At 40.6% G+C, this 18,025-nt stretch overlaps 1 protein-coding gene across 1 annotated transcript in view; it reads left to right on the top strand.

The window, feature by feature from the left end:
• Lama2 (laminin subunit alpha 2) overlaps positions 1-18,025 on the top strand; it is a 470,233-nt gene that overhangs the window by 295,168 nt on the left and 157,040 nt on the right. Inside the window, exons 33-34 of the mRNA XM_032895270.1 lie at positions 1,060-1,253; positions 15,569-15,711. Coding sequence (XP_032751161.1) covers positions 1,060-1,253; positions 15,569-15,711 — 337 coding nt within the window. The remainder of the gene's footprint in view (positions 1-1,059; positions 1,254-15,568; positions 15,712-18,025) is intronic.

Below are 18,025 nucleotides of genomic sequence, written 5' to 3'. Positions count from 1 at the left end.
ACCAGTAGCATCATGACTGAAAGCAACCCTGGGTACCAATGGATCTTGTGTAGCAATTCATAATATAAATATTTTATGCTGCAAATAACTTTGTAAATTGATATTACCGCTATCTACCAAAGCAGCTGTGTAGAAAAGACTAGAAGAGTGTATAGTAAGATCACAATTACTGTTTGGTAGCAGAGTGATCACAAAAATCCATCATTTTAATATGCATTAATATAGAATCAGTAGGAGTTGGCAGTTCATGCAGTTTATGGATGAGCAGGGTCATATACTAGCAAACGTGCGTGGTTTGAATTGTTTTCGCAATTCTCAAGTGTCGTTATGGCTTTGAATGTATCATCGCTAGCATATGAGCGATCAGGTTATAGTTCCCTAAAACCTGCTTCTATTCAGCAAAATTAAACCAAAGGTCTGGGTACATTTTTTTTGTAACCTCCCAGATAAATGTGCTCCACTTATGAGAGCTCCATAAATCATTTAAATCACCTTATGACCTGCCCAGATGCAGTCAGTGTCTAAAACTGCTTGTGTTTCTTGATTGTTCTGTGATGGAGAAGCCCCTCCCTACACTTTATCTTCATTAGTCCTGTAATGAACCCTTGAAAGAGATAATCAATTTGAACATGCTTAGAATGTACATTTCATGTGCATGTGTGTTAGGGAACAATTCCAATGGTTTTATTTAAATAATGCTTTTATCAAACACTTGTTATCTTAGATTGGAATGACAGTAACCAAGCCAAGTCAATTCCCAGCTACTCAGGAGGCTGAGGCAGGGGGATGGCATGTTCAACCTGCTACAAACTGAGTTTCTAAGACCAGGCTGGGTAACTGGGTAACTGAATACAAAAGCAAAAATGAATAGAGATTTACAGTATACGTTTTCATATGCAAGACATGTGCACATACACTAGCATGAGTGCATACACACACACACACACACACACACACACACACACACACACACACACACACACACACACACACACCAAGCAGACTTAACAAAGTTAAGACTTTCATTGATCTCCATTCTTTTCTCCTATTCCAATCTAGGTGTGCCCCAGGCTACGCTGGCAGCCCAAGCAGCCCTGGAGGCTCCTGCCAAGAATGTGAGTGTGACCCTTATGGCTCCCTGCCAGTTCCCTGTGACCCGGTCACGGGACTCTGCACGTGCCGTCCTGGAGCCACAGGAAGGAAGTGTGATGGCTGCGAGCACGGGCATGCGCGCGAGGGCGCGGAGTGTGTCTGTACGTATACTAACTTAGCAGCTAGTTCTGTGGTCCTGCCCTCCATGTCTGTCTCGGTTCCTACAAGCTCCGTCCGCATTTCCTTGTTTGCTGTAGCTGGTGCTACTCTGCCTCCTTTCTGAAGCTATCTGCCCACCTTCTGCTGCTGGCATGCTGTCTTTGTTTCCCTCCCGCTAAGCAAAGAGCTGTGGAAAAATTCTCAGCATGCTTTAGTCAATTCATTGAACACCTACGATGACGCTCCCCCAGGCAAGTCTTATTTTTGCCCATCTCAGGATTTGCCATTTCGCCCAAAGTTGGCGCTGCCTTTGTGACAGATTAAAGATCCCGGTGTATTAAATTTTTAGAATCCTCCTGAATTTGTAATTGGCTAGATAGGCATTTTAAGCCTTGAATTACAACTGATTTCTTTCCACGGCTTTTACATAATGCTTTGCGGTTTCTTCTTGAACTACAAACACTGGATGTGGTTACAGTACATTCAAGTGTTTAAGTACTTTTACTGACTCCGTCAACAGTGGAGGACGGATTGTTCATCCCCCCCACCCCCCATACCCCACCCTTGCCTATCTGACTGTCTCTCATGGCACCTGATTCTGGATTCAGTGTTGAAATTACATTGGATTCAGTAGTTTAAATATGTAACACTGAAAATTACTTATATCAATTCAAATCTAGAATAAGTTATTTATAAAGTCAAAGGGAGACTGGTGAGGCAGGCTAAGCTCTTCTTAAAGAGATTTATTTCACCACGTTTTCCTGTGGTATTTACAGATTTCAGTGTGCAGACTCGTCTTCCCTTTACCATGGTCTCATTGTGTCTCATCCTGAGCTGCATTTTAAGAACTTAGGTCGTGCTCCAGCTTGATAAAAAGTTGCCTCAAAAGCTAAAGGTGGGATTAAAACTAGGTTAAAACGTTCAGACTGGGCCATTTGGAAATTGTTTTAAATTTTAAATTTTTAAATGTGGGCTAGGAACTGAAGAGGTAGCTCAGAGAATGAGTACTTGTGGCTCTTTCAGAGGACCCAAGTTCAATGCCAAGCACCCATGCCAGGGGGTCATAACTGCCTATAACTCTAGCTCCAGGGATCCAAAGGGCTCTTCCGAAGGCCATAGGCACCTGCACTCACGTGCACACACCCACACAGAAACACACTGCACATCCACAAATAAAAGTGTGTTTACACTCGGAAGCAGGGTTTTCTCTGAATTCCAAGTCTCTTTAGTGAAAATATGTAATGCTTGAAGTACATGAGAAGGCCTCTGGGGGTGAGTGGGTGAGTGTTGGAGCCCTTAAGCCACCTGTGCAGAGCCTCCCTCGTGACCTTTGCACCGTGATGGGGAATAATAGGAAACACCAAGAGTGAGGGTTGGCGTGAGGAAAGACTATAAAGAGACGATACCAAGACATTATAGTACAGTTCTCTCTCCTGTCTCTCTCTCTCTCTCTCTTTCTCTGTCTCTGTCTCTCTCTGTCTCTCTCTCTCTCTCTCTCTCTCTCTCTCTCACACACACACAGACACATATACACATACACACACAGACACACACACAGACACACATAAACACATATACACACAGACACACACACAGACATACACACAGACACATACGCACACACACATACATACACATATGCACACATACATACATACACATACACACACAGACACACACAGATACATATGCATACATATACACACAGACACATATACACACAGACACACACACAGACATACACACAGACACACACACACAGACACATATGCACACACACATACATACACATACACACAGAGACACACACAGACACAGACACATGCACACACACAGACACACACAGACACATATGCATACATACACAGACACATATACATACAGACACACACAGACATACATACACACACAGACACATGCACACACACAGACACACACATACACACACAGACACACACAGACACACATATACAGACACATGCACACACACCCACACAGACACACACAGACACAAATAAATAAATAAATAAATAAATAAATAAATAAATAAATAAATGGTTTTTAGTGGGCTGCCAAATATTCCACAGCACTTTTTCATTATTGGATAATTTATTTTTCCATCATATATCATGGATATATAACCAGCTGAGTAACATATAAACACATCTCAATAATCACTGAACTATGAATAATCGATTTATTAATCATGCAGGTGTCAACCTGGGAAAAGGAACATGTTTAATGAGGTATGTAGACATTAAACAGCACATTAGAAGCAACAAAAGATGAAATAAAAGGTTTACTCTTCTAAACATTTGTTTTCAAAAAGAACTGTGATTTTTTTTTTCTCAGCCAAATTAGCTTCATGTTCTTTTTCTGGTGATTAATTCTTTATTTACATAGTGAATAAATGTATCATACGAACATTTAACTCATCCCTGACGTACATCTCTATTTTCCACTTTCTCTATCTGATATTCACGTGAAGAGCACTGAGCCCGTGGTGACAGCCACTTAACCTTGGACTGTCCGTTCGCTTTATTCTTGTCTAGCAGTGCATTTTCACCCGTTGACCATGGGGTTCATCCCCATTTCTGTGACCTGGAGATTTTCATTTCCTTCTGGAATATTACAGTGACTCTTATCTCGTGATAAAAGGTTAAATTGTGGAACTTTCTTTGCTCTCTGTACCTCTATCCTATATTATTTATAGCTATGTTGTATAAGTAGACATTACTTCTATAATCTTCCTCCAGGCTTCGTGGTTCCCTCTTGCTTCTGCACCTTTCCGTCCACCCTTCTTTACGTTGAGCCTAAGAACCATTACACAGAGCTACTCTGGATTTTCCTTCCTTTCTCATCGTTGACAGTTTCTGCGGTTTAGTACAAACATGCCGTGGTTTGCTTCAGCTGCTCCCCTCCCTCAGCCTACAGCTCTCAATTCCTACTTCCTACCCCTGCTTTGAAAGTATCTTAAGAAAACAAGAACCAGCAAGGACTTAACTCGGCCTCATCCTCAATTCTCTTTGTAAGAGACTTCTCTATCCCCAAGCTAAATTAGATCAAGGGACCAAAGACTAGACTGACCGGGTGCCTCTTATCTTTGGGGCCTGCTTCATCACATGGGATCACAGTGGGCTTCCACACTGCCTGGGGGTGTGAGTTAGGAGAAGGACTCAGCGCAGAGACAGAATATGAGAAGTAAGAAAAATAAATGTCCATGCTGCTCTCGGTGAGTGTTGTGTTGGCTGCGAGAAGAGTTATGTCTCGGCTTGGTAGAAACCAGATACTACTCTGATGATTTCTTTGTATGGATTATATGAGAGTTAAATTGGTTCTCCTTTATTATTCTTTAAGAAACACAATTGAAATCGATTCATATCATAAATTTAAATGTTTTGTTTTTAATCCTTATTTTTTTTTCATTCCTAAACTTTTTTTCATCATGTATAGCCATTGAACTTGGTACTGTGTTATATAGGACATTTGCATACAGTCATAAGGCCTAAGATCTACAGACTCACTATTTGTTTAATAAAAGATGAAGATTTATGCTATAAAGTTTGGACAACACAGAACAAATGAGGAAATCCTGTGATGTCTCTCACTACCTGAATTTCTGCAAATGTCTGTTAGTTATTTATGAGCATCATGGCCAATAAGGCAACTGTATTTAAAAAGGACTTTCCTCAACCTGGTGTGGTGGTGAATGCTTGTAAGCCAGTGCTTGAGAAGTAGAAGAAAGAGACAACATGATCAGCAGTTCAAGGTCACCCTTGGCTACTGCACAAGTTTGAGGACAACCTGGGCTTCAGGAGACCCTGTCTGAAAAAGAAATCAACTGGGAAGGGAAGGGAGAATTTCCTACAGGATGCAATCATTGTATATACTATATTTCAATAATAATAATAATAATAATAATAATAATTTATACAATAATTGTTTCATTGGGAAATATGGAGGCCCCAGAGTCTCTCAGTAAGCCGGCTTTAGCACCGTCATAGTGATTAATTCACTCCACTGAGTCAATAATTACTCAGTACCCAGCCCCTTCAGATTCCAAATTCAGATGTCAGACATCCCCTGAAGCACTCCTTTCACCACAAACAGGTTTGTCATAACAATGTTTAGAGGCTCACCTTGCAGGGGACGTCCCAGTGTCTGGGTTGTGTTCAACCCCTATGCATTCCTGGTCATTCTTGCAGCCTATCTGTAAATGTCACTGAGAACCCGTTCTGGCCTTACCTCAGCCCCCTGGTGATCCTAATTCAGAGGAGTGGCGTGAGACCCATAGACCATAGTGTAGAAGACACATAAGGTTTTATAATTTGAAACATGTTAGGACAAGAAGGGATATAATCAGAGAAACCCACTATTTTAAAAAGCATGTTAGATAGGCTTTACAGTTTGGTTTTTTTTTTTAATTATTTCATGGCATTTACATTTTTCTAGGTATTTAGTCCATGTATGTGTGAGTATGTGTATGAGTGTTCATGTATGTGTGTGTGTACCTGTGAACATGTCTGAGTATAAAAAAGGCATGTTTCCAGAGGTCAGAGAACAATTCAGAGAAATTGCTTTCTGTCTTTTCACCTTGTGATCCCAAAGAAAAACTCATGTTGTCAGGTTTGGGAGCAAGTCCTTTTGCCTGCTGAGCTGTCTAATCAACGCAAGGTCATCTGTTGTTCTTTTAGAGCCTGGCTTTAAGTTTGAAATATCATATATCTAATTAATATCAATACTTACTCACCAGGCATTGTCTAAAGAGGCTGTACTTCATTGCAGTAAAAAGATTCAAGATGTCGGTGCTTAGGTTAATTCATGACTTTTCTTTCTTCTTATTTCTAACTCAGAGGATTTTGGTTGGTTGGTTTGTTGTTTGTTTGTTTGTTGTTTGTTTGCTTGTTTTTCATGCTATCCAGGCAGTCTACTACTGAACTACATCCTAGTCCAAACTTTAAAACAAAAGGACTTACTTAGGACGGCTGGACTATGTTTATCCCTTAGGTGTATTTGTGCTTCTGAATATTTTATTGTAATTCATAGAACAGGGTTTCTATTTGGTCAAGTTAAGTTATACAAATCCATCCTACTCTCTTATTTATAACTGATATGTCATTTCATAAAATGAGAATACCCACCTACCCTGAAATTTGAGAACAAACATGAAAGCTGTTATGTATTCAATGCAAAAGAAAAAATTTCTGAAATCCAAAAGTTGATTTGTTCATGTCCTATTTTCTTTAAATGTATAGTTAACAGACTAACTCACACGATGTTTAAAATAGACCATGAGTGGCAGAGTAAAATATAGAAAACTCCTGGGGAACTGCAATTAAAATTAGCAACTTTGACAAAATCTTACTCCATAGAATGAACCCAAAATTCCACCTCATAGCTTATAAATATCAAATTCGTGCTTATGGTTCTAGCCAGTGCATAAGAGGTATTTGTGACATATCTGTTTTATTATTTATATCACAATTTATTTAAAATGTAGCATATAAAAAGGTGCTTTTCTTATCAGTATTGCAGTTACAAATGTTCTCAATTCTGCAGAGACACAGTGAGGGTCCATCTTCTTTATATCTTATTTCATGGTCTTTATTGGTGAGGGCGCCATCCATGCTATGGAACCCATATGGAGCTCAGTGGACAACCTGAGGAAGTTTATCCTCTCCTTACACTATGTAAGTTGTGGGAATCAAAATCAGATCACTGAGTTTGGCAGCAATCCTCCTTAATCATCAGGTCATCTCACTGGCCCAACATTCTTAATAGCTAGCTAGTTGCCAATAAGCACCTCACCATCATAAGATACAAGCCCTTGTTATTTCTAGAATACTGGTGACCCATTCTAATCAAAGATTACTAAGGATACTTAATCTTTCCTATATATAGGAACACATAGTGGAATGCTGTCATTATACAAATACACAATACTTACTGTTCCAAATATGGCTTAACAAGATCTCCAGGAGTGATTTATTAATCTATGATGTCAAATGTGATCACCCTGTATTCTCACCCCTAAATGTCATACTGTCTCTACCACCGCTTAGCTTTCAAGGAGGCTACTTTGCAAAGGCTAGTATGTTGGCCGTAGCTTTGTAGAACTTTAAGCCATGCTGTGATGTTCAAATTCAAGTGCAGAGCGGTGTGCTAAGGTAGTTTATGAGCCTTCCTCTACTTATCTCTTTTAGTAGTAGTACGCACTTGTTTTTCTTGTTAGCAGTCTACTCTGCATCATTCTGTACTACTATTGTGTAAAACAGCATTTGTGAGGCTGGTTCTGGATGACTTCTCTTCGTGTCACATTGACAACCCTGTGCCTTAGTAAATTAAGGCACCGGGCAGGTGGCTAATGGAGACTGCTAGTCGTTGTTGCCTTTATTTGAATCAGACTTTGATTTAAGAGTAAACTAAAGTCTACTTCAATTTTTCACTCTGAATGAGCCCAAGAGGTTTATTAATACCCCCTCCCCAAAGAAGAGTAGACTCACCTATTGGTTCATAATCTCTAGAACTGAAATAATACATATTGATAGTATCTTTATAAAAATGCTAGTTAGTTTTCTTGTCAACTTGACACACACTTGGGTGATTTACAGGTAAGAAAAATGTCTCCATCAAACTGGCCTGTAGGAAAGACTTGGGAAAGATTTTTGGTTGTTGATTTGGTTTGATTTGCTTTGTTGTCTGTTTGTTTGTTTTTATTAATAAAGACTGGTATGGGAGGACCCAGCCCACCATGGGCGGTGTCATTCTTGGCCAGGTGAGTCTGGGCTGTCTAAGAAAACAAACTAAGCAAGCTAGGAAGAGCAAGTCAGTCAGAAAGCAGTACCCCTCCACGGCTTCTGCTTCCCTTTCTGCCTCCAGGTCCCTGTCCTGACTTCCTGTCATGATGGATTATAAACTGCGAGATGATATTAACCCATTCCTCCCCAAGTTGCTTTTGATCATTATGCTTAGCCTCTCAATAGAAAGCAGGCCAGGGCAGAACCTGACCTCTCCTGTTAACACTTTGGCTACTTTTAAAAGCATGGTGTTTTGAACGTCTCATTAGTTTTGGATGAAATATTTCCTTGGCTTACGGCTGAATCACACTTTTCTTAATTATCTCTAGTTCTCTATACTCCATGTCAGTGACAACCTTTCTCAGGCTCTCTCTACGTTCCTCTTTCCTTTCTGCACTCATTCTTTCTACAGTCCTAACCACTGTCCATGACGGTTTCCATCCTCGCCAAACTGCTGTTAGGATCATGTGAGCTAGAGCTGACAAAGTACTTGCCCACTGTGGTGTAACTGTTATGCAGACAAAAGCTATATTCCTCTGGTGTTTATATGCTTTTATGATTCCATTTTGTTTTTGAAAAATTTTATCATCACTGAACTGCAATAGGCGCGTCTTTACTGCTTTATTTTTCTCCATTGAATTTTACTCTGTGTGTGTGTGTGTGTGTGTGTGTGTGTGTGTGTTCTGTATTTTGCCAGTATGTGTGCAATTTTGTGTACATATATGTAGAAGACAGAGAACAACTTCAGGTGTTATTTTTCCTCAAGTTCTGTGCCCTTGTTTTGAGGCCGGCTCTCTGTGGTCCAGGACTCACTGACTCCTCTGGATTGGCTGGCCACTAAGCCGAGTGCATCCACCTGTTTCTGACTTCCCATCATACCTGGGTTATTAAGGATGTCCTGAGGCTCAAACTCAGGTCCTCATATTGTGTGGCAAGCACTGTACTGTCTGAGTTCTTTCCAAATCGTGCTTTTCCTACTCATATAATTTGTTTTTTTTTTTAAATGGTACACACATTGTATTTCGCAGCTTCTATATGTACAGACTTCTGAATCTCTACCTAGTGAATTCACATTACTAGAAATTTGGGAGACGTTTTTGTTGTTATCTGATGTGACCAGAGAAATCAGGGTCCCCTCTTGTAATTCTTAGTCCCAATAAAAGGATGTAAGAACAAAGTTAAACAGAAGGCCTGGGATGATTTTATTAAAAAGCCAAAAAGAAAGGAAAGGGAGGATGGAAAGAAGGAAGGGAGAGAGGGAAAGAAGGAAGGAAGGAAGGAAGAGAGAGAGAGAGAGAGAGAGAGAGAGAGAGAGAGAGAGAGAGGAGGGAAAGGAGAAGAGGAGAAGAAAACTTCAGCGTAGGCAAGCTGTGGATTTCTGCAGCACCCCAGAGGAGAGAATATAAAAGACAAAGAAACAAAGCAATGCTGTCTGAGCTTAAGACAGCATGGATGCTGGCCACAAGGTAAACAGGCACGTACACAGCAGGGAAGTGGGCTTTGGAGGAAAAGTAAAGCCTATAGTACCAGGAAAAGCAGAATGAGGCTCTGCTGGGCGTTGGAAAGAAAAAGACAGGAGAAGGAACAAGAACAGTTAGTGCTGTCTAAGTCAGGATTCAGAAAGGCAGTCTGACCTGGCAGAGTCTCACCGTGCCTCATAGGGACTGTCCAAGATGGCAGGAATTCTGGGAAAATAAAGTAGACCATCTCCTTAGGGACAGTTTTTCTGCCTCTGTAATATGGCTTAAGGTGAACCTGCCTCCCTTAGCAAGGCCATTTGATCTGACCAACGGGATTAACTCTAAACAAGGAGACAGCATGTCTCCACCTAGAGGTGGAGCTTAGGAGGTGGTGCTTTCTCATAATGGGCCTTCCCATGCCAGTCTAACAATTACCAAATACTTTTCCTCTTAACAAAAGAAAGAATAGGTGAATAAACTTTTTGAATATGTCTGAAATCAAATCTTACAACAGACTCTGATTTATAAATGATGAAATATTACACCGAATCTGTTTTTAATTAAGCCCCAAATTGGGTAACACAAAGTTTCCTTGTTTCTTAAGACAGGGATTTCACCTCAGGTTAGTTTCGTATTCTCCATGTATCCCAGGCTGGCTTTGAACTCTCAATTCTCCTGTCTTTTCCTCTAAAACACAGTAGTTGTAAATGTGAACTATCTGTCCTGCTTGAGGGTTGCTTTTTCAAGCGACTAAGCGACACACACACACACACACACACACACACACACACACACACACACGCACACACGCACGCACATGCACACACACAATCAGAGCCAAAGATATATATCAATGTCTTTCAGTTCTCCTAATTAAGTTAACAGATACATATTATGGCATACATTTTATCTTCTGTTAAAAATGTGAGTTTATATTCACTTACCCCTAGTTGATCTGAGCAGACAATTTATGAATCTCTGTCTAAAATTACTTAAAGAGTTTGGCCTTTCCAAGCAGTCAGTGTGCTCATTTCGGCTTCAGCTCCTTCGTTTTTTAAATGTGGTTTGTGAATTTTTTGTGATAGTAAGCCGGCAATTACTATGCATGGGGGATCCTGGTGGAAATGCAATATTTTGAACTAATTGCTAACAGAAAGATGTGCAATATCGGCTGCACGATTTGCCCCTTCAGTGTGCCCAGCTATAACGATCTGGATTTAGCACCACATTTGTTAATATCAGACACAAATTTATCCTGACACTTTTATAGACAAAGACTCGGAAGCGTTTAGTCATGTAAAATCTAATCATAGTCTTGAAATATTTGCTTTTACGTTCATGCATTTTTGGCAGGCTCTAGCTTTATGATCTTACCTGTATTATGGAATGAGGAGAATGGTCTGGAGAGGTTTGGAGGGTGTCCTGATTATGAGACAGGTGTTAATTTACCCAGCAGTCTTGTTGGAGAGCTGTTCTTATAGGATGAGAAGGCCCCCATGTCTCTCCATGCTCTTCAGATCTTCCTGTCCTAGTAAATTCAATTTGTTTTCTTTGCGTGCCCATCGCCATACACTCCATACACTTTCAGGTAGTTTGTGGCATAAGTAAACTGGTTTGTGTCAGAATAAAATGACAAGCCATTAAGTAAATGGTAACGCGACCAGTGTATACACCTTAAAATTCCATGGTTCAGTTGGGTAGAAGCTTTGAAAAGTCCCCTGTGGCTGTTACATTCATAGGTCTTTTTGAACGATTCAGACAGACGTGAAAGTAATACCTGGCACTTACTATAAAACTTACCTTTCGCTTATAGAAATCCGCTTTGCTTTGTTCCTTAAAAAGCAAATACAGTGACCATAACATAGGAACGAATAGTAGACCCTTGGATCCAGAGACTTAAAAGGACACCAGTGAGTTCTTGGAAAGGCAATTAAGTGAGTTTCATTTCAATAACTGAAGAGGAATCAAAACTGATTTATAATGTTTTTCTGCTTCCACCCACTTACCTTCAAATTCCATATCAATTTTTCGTAGCTGAAGGCAGTTCTGTTGTGTGATTTTTTTTCACATTTTCGTTATTCATTCACCTCTTAGCTGATTCTCTTAGCTATTCTGAGTTGAGAAGCAATAACACAGATAAGCAACTCTTTCAGGGGTGGGGATATAAACTTCTCTAGGTATCTTGCCAGGAGCATAACAAGAGCAACCATCCATCTTGATTAGAGATGTCCTCTGTAGTCACCCACGCTACCATATTTTCCTCCAACGGTCGTTCTTATTTGTTTTGTGTTCCTTAGGCATCTATGTGGCTCTTTGTTTGCCATTAAACACAGCATTCTCACATTCAAACATCACCTCCCTGGTTTTCCTTTCTTTTCAGGAATGTGCATAATTATGCCATGCTGACCCCTGTTATTCTTGTCCAAAATACTTTCTTATCCTTCTTTAGCAAAGATAACAATGTGCAAACATCCATTGAATTTTTACTGTGTACAGTGTCCTAGACGTTGTGGCAAGGATTATTATCACGAATGTTTAATCTCATATCTGCTTTATCTATCCTGCCTTTGATCATTCAGTTTCCAGACAAAGGACACAAAACTTTTATTATTATAATAAGCCTTAATCAGCACTAGAGCTGGGCAGATATCTATCCTCTAAGATGTTAGAATCTGTTTTCCTGCGCTGGGGAGATAACTCAGTAGCTGAAAGTTCTTCTATTCTCAGCAACCACATGGTGGCTCATAACCATCTGTAATGGGATCCAGTGCCCTCTTCTGGTGTGTCTGAAGACAGTCAAAATGTATCAGATATGTAAAATAAATAAATCTTAAAAAAAACAATATATTTCCTATTGATAACTCCAAGTTATTACTTACTAGGTTTTATCTTAGCTGCACTTAACTCCAATTGGCCAGCCCTCACGGGCATGCTCTCAGGAATCATCTAACCCATGGTGTCTTTCTCCTCTCCACCTTCTTTCTCCCTCGTAGACCTCTCAGACCCCAAATCTAGGAATCCAAACACTCTGCCTAACTCTTTTCTGCCCTGTTATTGTCCGTAGACATCTTTATTCCCCAGTCAAGGATAACTCGGGGCAAGGTTATATAGAGTCACACACTCATCCCTGGGAGCAACCAGGCCTTGGGTTGCCAGTATTTAACATGACAACACAAGCAAAAGACCAGTCCTCAGCAAAAGATGTTTAAAGTCTGTTCTGAACTCAAGGAGAAACAACTTATCAATGTGTAAACAATAAAATATAATAGCCGGCACAAGAGTTAAGTTGTTAAAACATGAAGAATACAGGAGAGAGTTACGACTTATTAGCTCACTTAGCAATAACTTCACTAGTCAGCTTTTCCTTCTCAGAAAAATCATTTAACATTTAAACTGATGGCTTATGAACCAGGTCGGTGAAGGTGAAATCCCCAGACAGAGAAGATAACAAGCACAATATCCTCCTCTTTGGGGAATTCCCACCATTTCATATTAGCACACCCTTTCAAAACCCTGGCTTCCAGAATCCACTGGAATCTTTCAGAAATACTCATGGCTGAGTTTTCCATGGACATATTGAACCCAGCTCTTAGGAGATGGAAAGGGGAAGGCCCAGGTCAGAGCACACTGTGAATCCCTGTGGTTCTGCTGTGTATCCCAGGCTGAGAACCACTGGTCTCCAGCAGACTGGCCAGTTTTTCCTATGTGGGTTACATGGACTCTTTCTTTCTCAAGTGCAGCCTGTGACTTGTGCAGTCTGGGATCGATATGCTCAAGGTTCTGCTTGTCTATTAAGCTCCCAGGTGATGCCAAGACTCCTGGTCCACCTGTTATCACAGTATTGTGCCCAAACCAGAAGTATCAGTGTCTCTTTTGAGCTCGTCAGGGAAGTGCATTCTCAACATAAGTATCAGAAAGCATGGCATCCCATTACCTCCAGAATGAGAAATCCAAAAGTTTGCCTTGTCTCTGAAGTTCTAAAACCCCTCTCAGTGATCCAGAAGCCAAATGGAGTCTGAGAACCACACTGGGCCAGCACTTCCTCATCTCTAGCCGAATTCCGACAGGTCTCCTGAAGCTCGCACAGCCCAAGGGTGTGAAGAAGCCACTGCTCCCTCTTCCTCTTACTTTGTTTCCATGATTCAAAAATTCTCTTTCCTTCTAGCAGGAACAGTAAGAGGCCTGGTCCTAGCTCTCGACTTCTGCCCCTGCCTCCCGAGACGCTTGTTCACTCACTTGTAAAATGTCAGGAACTTGCAGAGTAACTCAGATGACACGCTACGCTTGCACTGGCCACCCGCAAGGAAGTGATTTATTAAAAGCCCTGCTGGGGCTGTTAGATCCCTGTGAAGGGATATGGCAGCTTACCTCTAACTGCTTGTCCTATCACAAAAATTCCCCTTCTGTACTTCTTTCTCTTTGTTTACAAGCTTCTGTTAATGGTTTCCTCTCCATTAAGTGCTCAGGGGAGTGCTGTTTAGAGAACTAATTGAATTCTTGCCAGTCTGGGGCACAAGCCAATCCTGCTCCAGAACTCAGTGTTTTCTAAGTCACGTATTTTTCTCTCTTCTAACATGGATGTGGTTTTGATCCATCAATAGACTAGAAGATAGAGTTTGTATCTGTATATGTGGATTTATGTATACAGCATAATTACGGCATTCTCTTCTCCTTGGTGTAAAGATACATGCCTTACTCTACATGTAAAACTGAATGGTGCAACATGTGGGGACAGGGACGTAGCTTCGTTGCCAGAGGATTTACGCGGCACTCGCAGTGCCCTGGGTTCCTGTACTATGTAAACAAGACAGAGCAGCTCATGCGTGTAATTTCAACACTCAGAAGGTAGAGTCCAGAGCATCAGAATTTTAAGAGCATCCTCCGTTGTATAGCACATTCACTGCTCTCCTGGGCTATATAAATAAGACCTTGTCTTTAAAAGACAGGCAAAACTAAGTATGTACGGTTTTACATTTTCCACAGAATGAATATGTTTTCTCTTTAGAAATTGTGATGCTAATTTTAAGTTTAACTGGATAACATACTAACAAAAGTCCATTTCTCTTTTTACCAACTCTTACCACCACCTCTAGGAACTTGAATAGCTTCTTTTTCTGATCACTAAAGATAATATGACTAGTACCAGCAACGTCAATTATGTAACGGTTAGACCGTGCTCTCCCTTTGGGAGCTGCTTACTTAACAGCCTGGATAAAATTAACATCAGGGCAGAGATTCCTGGAGCTGCAGCTCACTGAGAGAGAAAATGCTTGGGGAAGGAGGAGATGCTGGCCAAAATGGTGAACATCAAAACAAGGAAGAAAATCACCACAGAAAGAAAGATTCCTTCTTTTGATTTAAAATTCACCAGAGGAGGAGGAGAGGGCTCCGTCAGTAAAGCGCTTGCCATATAATCATGAGGACCTAAGGTCATATCCTTAACACTCAAGTAGAAAGCTAGGTGTGACTATAATCCCAGCTTTGGGGAAGTTGTCCAGGGATAGTACCTAACATTGACCTCTGGCTTCCATAAGCACATAGAATCCCCACATGTAACCTGCACTTGTACATAAATGCACACACAGACACATGCAAAATCTTTTTATTATGTAGCAAGATAGTACTTATGGGCCTTTTTTCATAGTACATGAAGCCTTTGCAGGAGAAATTGCTACAGATGTTCTGCTGTACCACAGAGGATGCACAGCATGTTGGGTAGAGAGAACATTCCAATGTTCTCATAGATTCACTTTCTGTGCTTTGCCTTTCCTTTCTAGTTCTGCAATATGCTTCCTCCTCCCCCCTACAGACTCCATTTGCTCTTCTTCTTGGGTCCCTCTGTCTTTCACATTCCAGGTAACAGATATTACTTGCCCCTTTGTTGTTCTCATTCTTCGTCAGCTGTCGTCGGTGTGATAACATTAATGATCTGAGATGCTGCATGTCACCATCGTCATAGACTTATGGTTGGGCCATAAACCGTTTCACGGCTGGAATCTTTGAACATCTGGCTGGAGAGTTCCGCGTGAACAAACGTTCTTTGTTCTTCCCCTTTCACAGTTTGTGGAGATGAGTGTACAGGCCTTCTTCTTGGTGACCTGGCTCGTCTAGAGCAGATGGCCATGAACATCAACCTCACTGGCCCACTGCCTGCTCCATATAAAATTCTGTATGGTCTTGAAAATGCAACTCAGGAGCTCAAGGTAGGTGCAAGCCCTAATAGCAGCAGGTCCAGGGGCTGAGATAAATGAGGCATCCTAAATGGTCTTGGCCATCATTACTCCATGGTTTTTTTTTTTTTTTTTTTTTTTTTTTTTTTTTTTTTTTTAACTTCTCCAAACCAGGAAAAGCAAATGCAGGAAGTAATTCCTAAAGTAGTGTTTCAAACTGGAGAACTGTATTACGCAGAGTGCCATTAAAGACAAATACTCTTCTATCCCCCTACATTTGGTATAAATCAGTTTTATTACGTGACTTAAATATGTGCAAACATAAAATCAGGTATGTACCCCTTATACTTATAGCTCCATAAAATCAAAACAAATTAATCCTTGCAAAAGTCTGCAAATCCAATAAAACTCAAATTAAAAGCATTAATCTAAAGTAATATGATTTTGGCTGAAAGTAAATTGCTTCTTGCAAGGAGACTATGATATTGACTATAATACTGCCTCTTACCCCTGCAGGTGGCAGGTAGGTTACTCAGTTCCACATTTCTACAGGGGGACTAAACAGCCCCCTCCAAAGGGTCCTGAAGTGACAACACGCACAACTTATGCACTCAAATTGACCTTTGACCAATGCCAAAGCAGGTCTTAAGAGCTAGCGCCTGTCTCCAAGTTCCATACCCTGGGGTCCAGGAAAGCTTTCACTAGTCTTTAATATTCCTGAAAAACCAAATTGATTAAAATGTTCAGCATCTGTGAAAGTCCTTTGGAAGGTACCATTTCAAGGCATTCTAAGCTGTTCTAAAACTTAAGCTTTCAGTCTGTAAAAGGCTAGTCATATTTAGAAATTAACGCGGTTTACACGGGGTGAGAAGTAGTTACTCAAATGTTGTCACCCAGTTTTTAAGTACTTGAAAATCCATAGGGTCCCCAGTTGCACTCAGTTCCCTGTGCATTTTCCCATACATTCAGGAAGCTTACATACATTCTCTGCTGCTTAAGAAAAAAAAAATAGTTAAATGAGGAGTGGAATGAGTGGATAGTGGTGTACACCTTTAATCCCAGAGCTTCGAAGGCAGTGTTAGGTGAATCTCTTATGAGTTTGAGGCCAGCATGGTCCACAGAGCAAGTTCCACGATAGTCAAGGCCACACAATGAAACCCTGTCTAAAAAGATAAAACAGAAAAGTAAAACAAGAGAAGAGGAGGAGGAGGAGGAGGAGGAGGAGGAGGAAGAGGAGGAAGATGAGGAAAAGGAGGAGGAGGACAGGGAGGGGCACGGGGAGGGGGAGGGGGAGGAGGAGGAGAGGAAAAAGGAAAAATCAAAAAATAAAAGAACTAAACAAATAAAAAATGAAAAATTAAAAAAGTTGAATAATTATGCCATGAGCAGAAATGCATGGTTACCACATACCTTCTAAAACTTTGAAATACAAAAAGTAATAATAATCAGAAAAAACTGGTGAGAGCACAGGCTTGCTAGGGCTTGTCTGGCAGAGGCAGCTTTAATAGGATGAGAAGTGCAGAATGCTAGTGAGGAAGGGGGGAATCATTACTTCAGTAACTGGCTAGGGGTTCTGCTTTTCTAGGGAATATATTCTTTAATATTTTTTAATTGTCACCATTGCTCATAGCAGTAAAAATTACTAACATTTGTTGAAAAGCTATATAATTAAAATTGTGAACGTTTCATGAAAAATTTATATAATGCAAAAAAAGAAAAATATTAATGGTCTTTATATAGTATGAATAAGTATGAATAGTATGAATAAGATAATATTGCTGATTTGGTTTATATTTTCTAGATGTAATCATGTTACCTGAATGTATATAAATGCTTTTCATGGAATAGAATGCCTGTTTTTCCTTCTGTTTTGTGATCTGAAGACTATGTGGTGAATGTGCTTCCACATTAAGGTAGCTTAGACCAGTGTTCTCTGGAGAAAGAAAAGATTGTTAATGTATTATAGCAACAAAACACAAGAAGCAGAAATGGATTTCTGATGAACTATATGCCTCCCTAAGCTTCTACTCTGAGACTGTGTCTTGGTCTATTCGATTGCCTTAACCAAATGCCATACCTGGCTGGCTTATGAACAATAGCAGTGCTAGTTTAACACTTCTGCTGGCTGGAAAGCCCAAGTGGAAGGCAGCCTTGTTTCTGGTAAGGGCTCATTCCTTGTATGTGGGTGACTGCTTGCTGTGTCCCCATATAGGAGAAAGGAATCGCGAGCTCTCTGGGTATATTTTACAGAGTACAATCCCAAGCAGGAGGGGGCTCCCTCATCACCTAATCACTTCCCGAAAGCACCTTACAGGAGTAGCCTCTCAACACATCAGTTCATGAACGA

This window comes from Rattus rattus, chromosome 2 (assembly GCF_011064425.1).
Source record: "Rattus rattus isolate New Zealand chromosome 2, Rrattus_CSIRO_v1, whole genome shotgun sequence".
Classification (NCBI taxonomy): domain Eukaryota; kingdom Metazoa; phylum Chordata; class Mammalia; order Rodentia; family Muridae; genus Rattus; species Rattus rattus.
The sequence above is the reverse complement of the archived record's forward strand: the minus strand, read 5'-3'. Positions and strand labels throughout refer to the sequence as shown.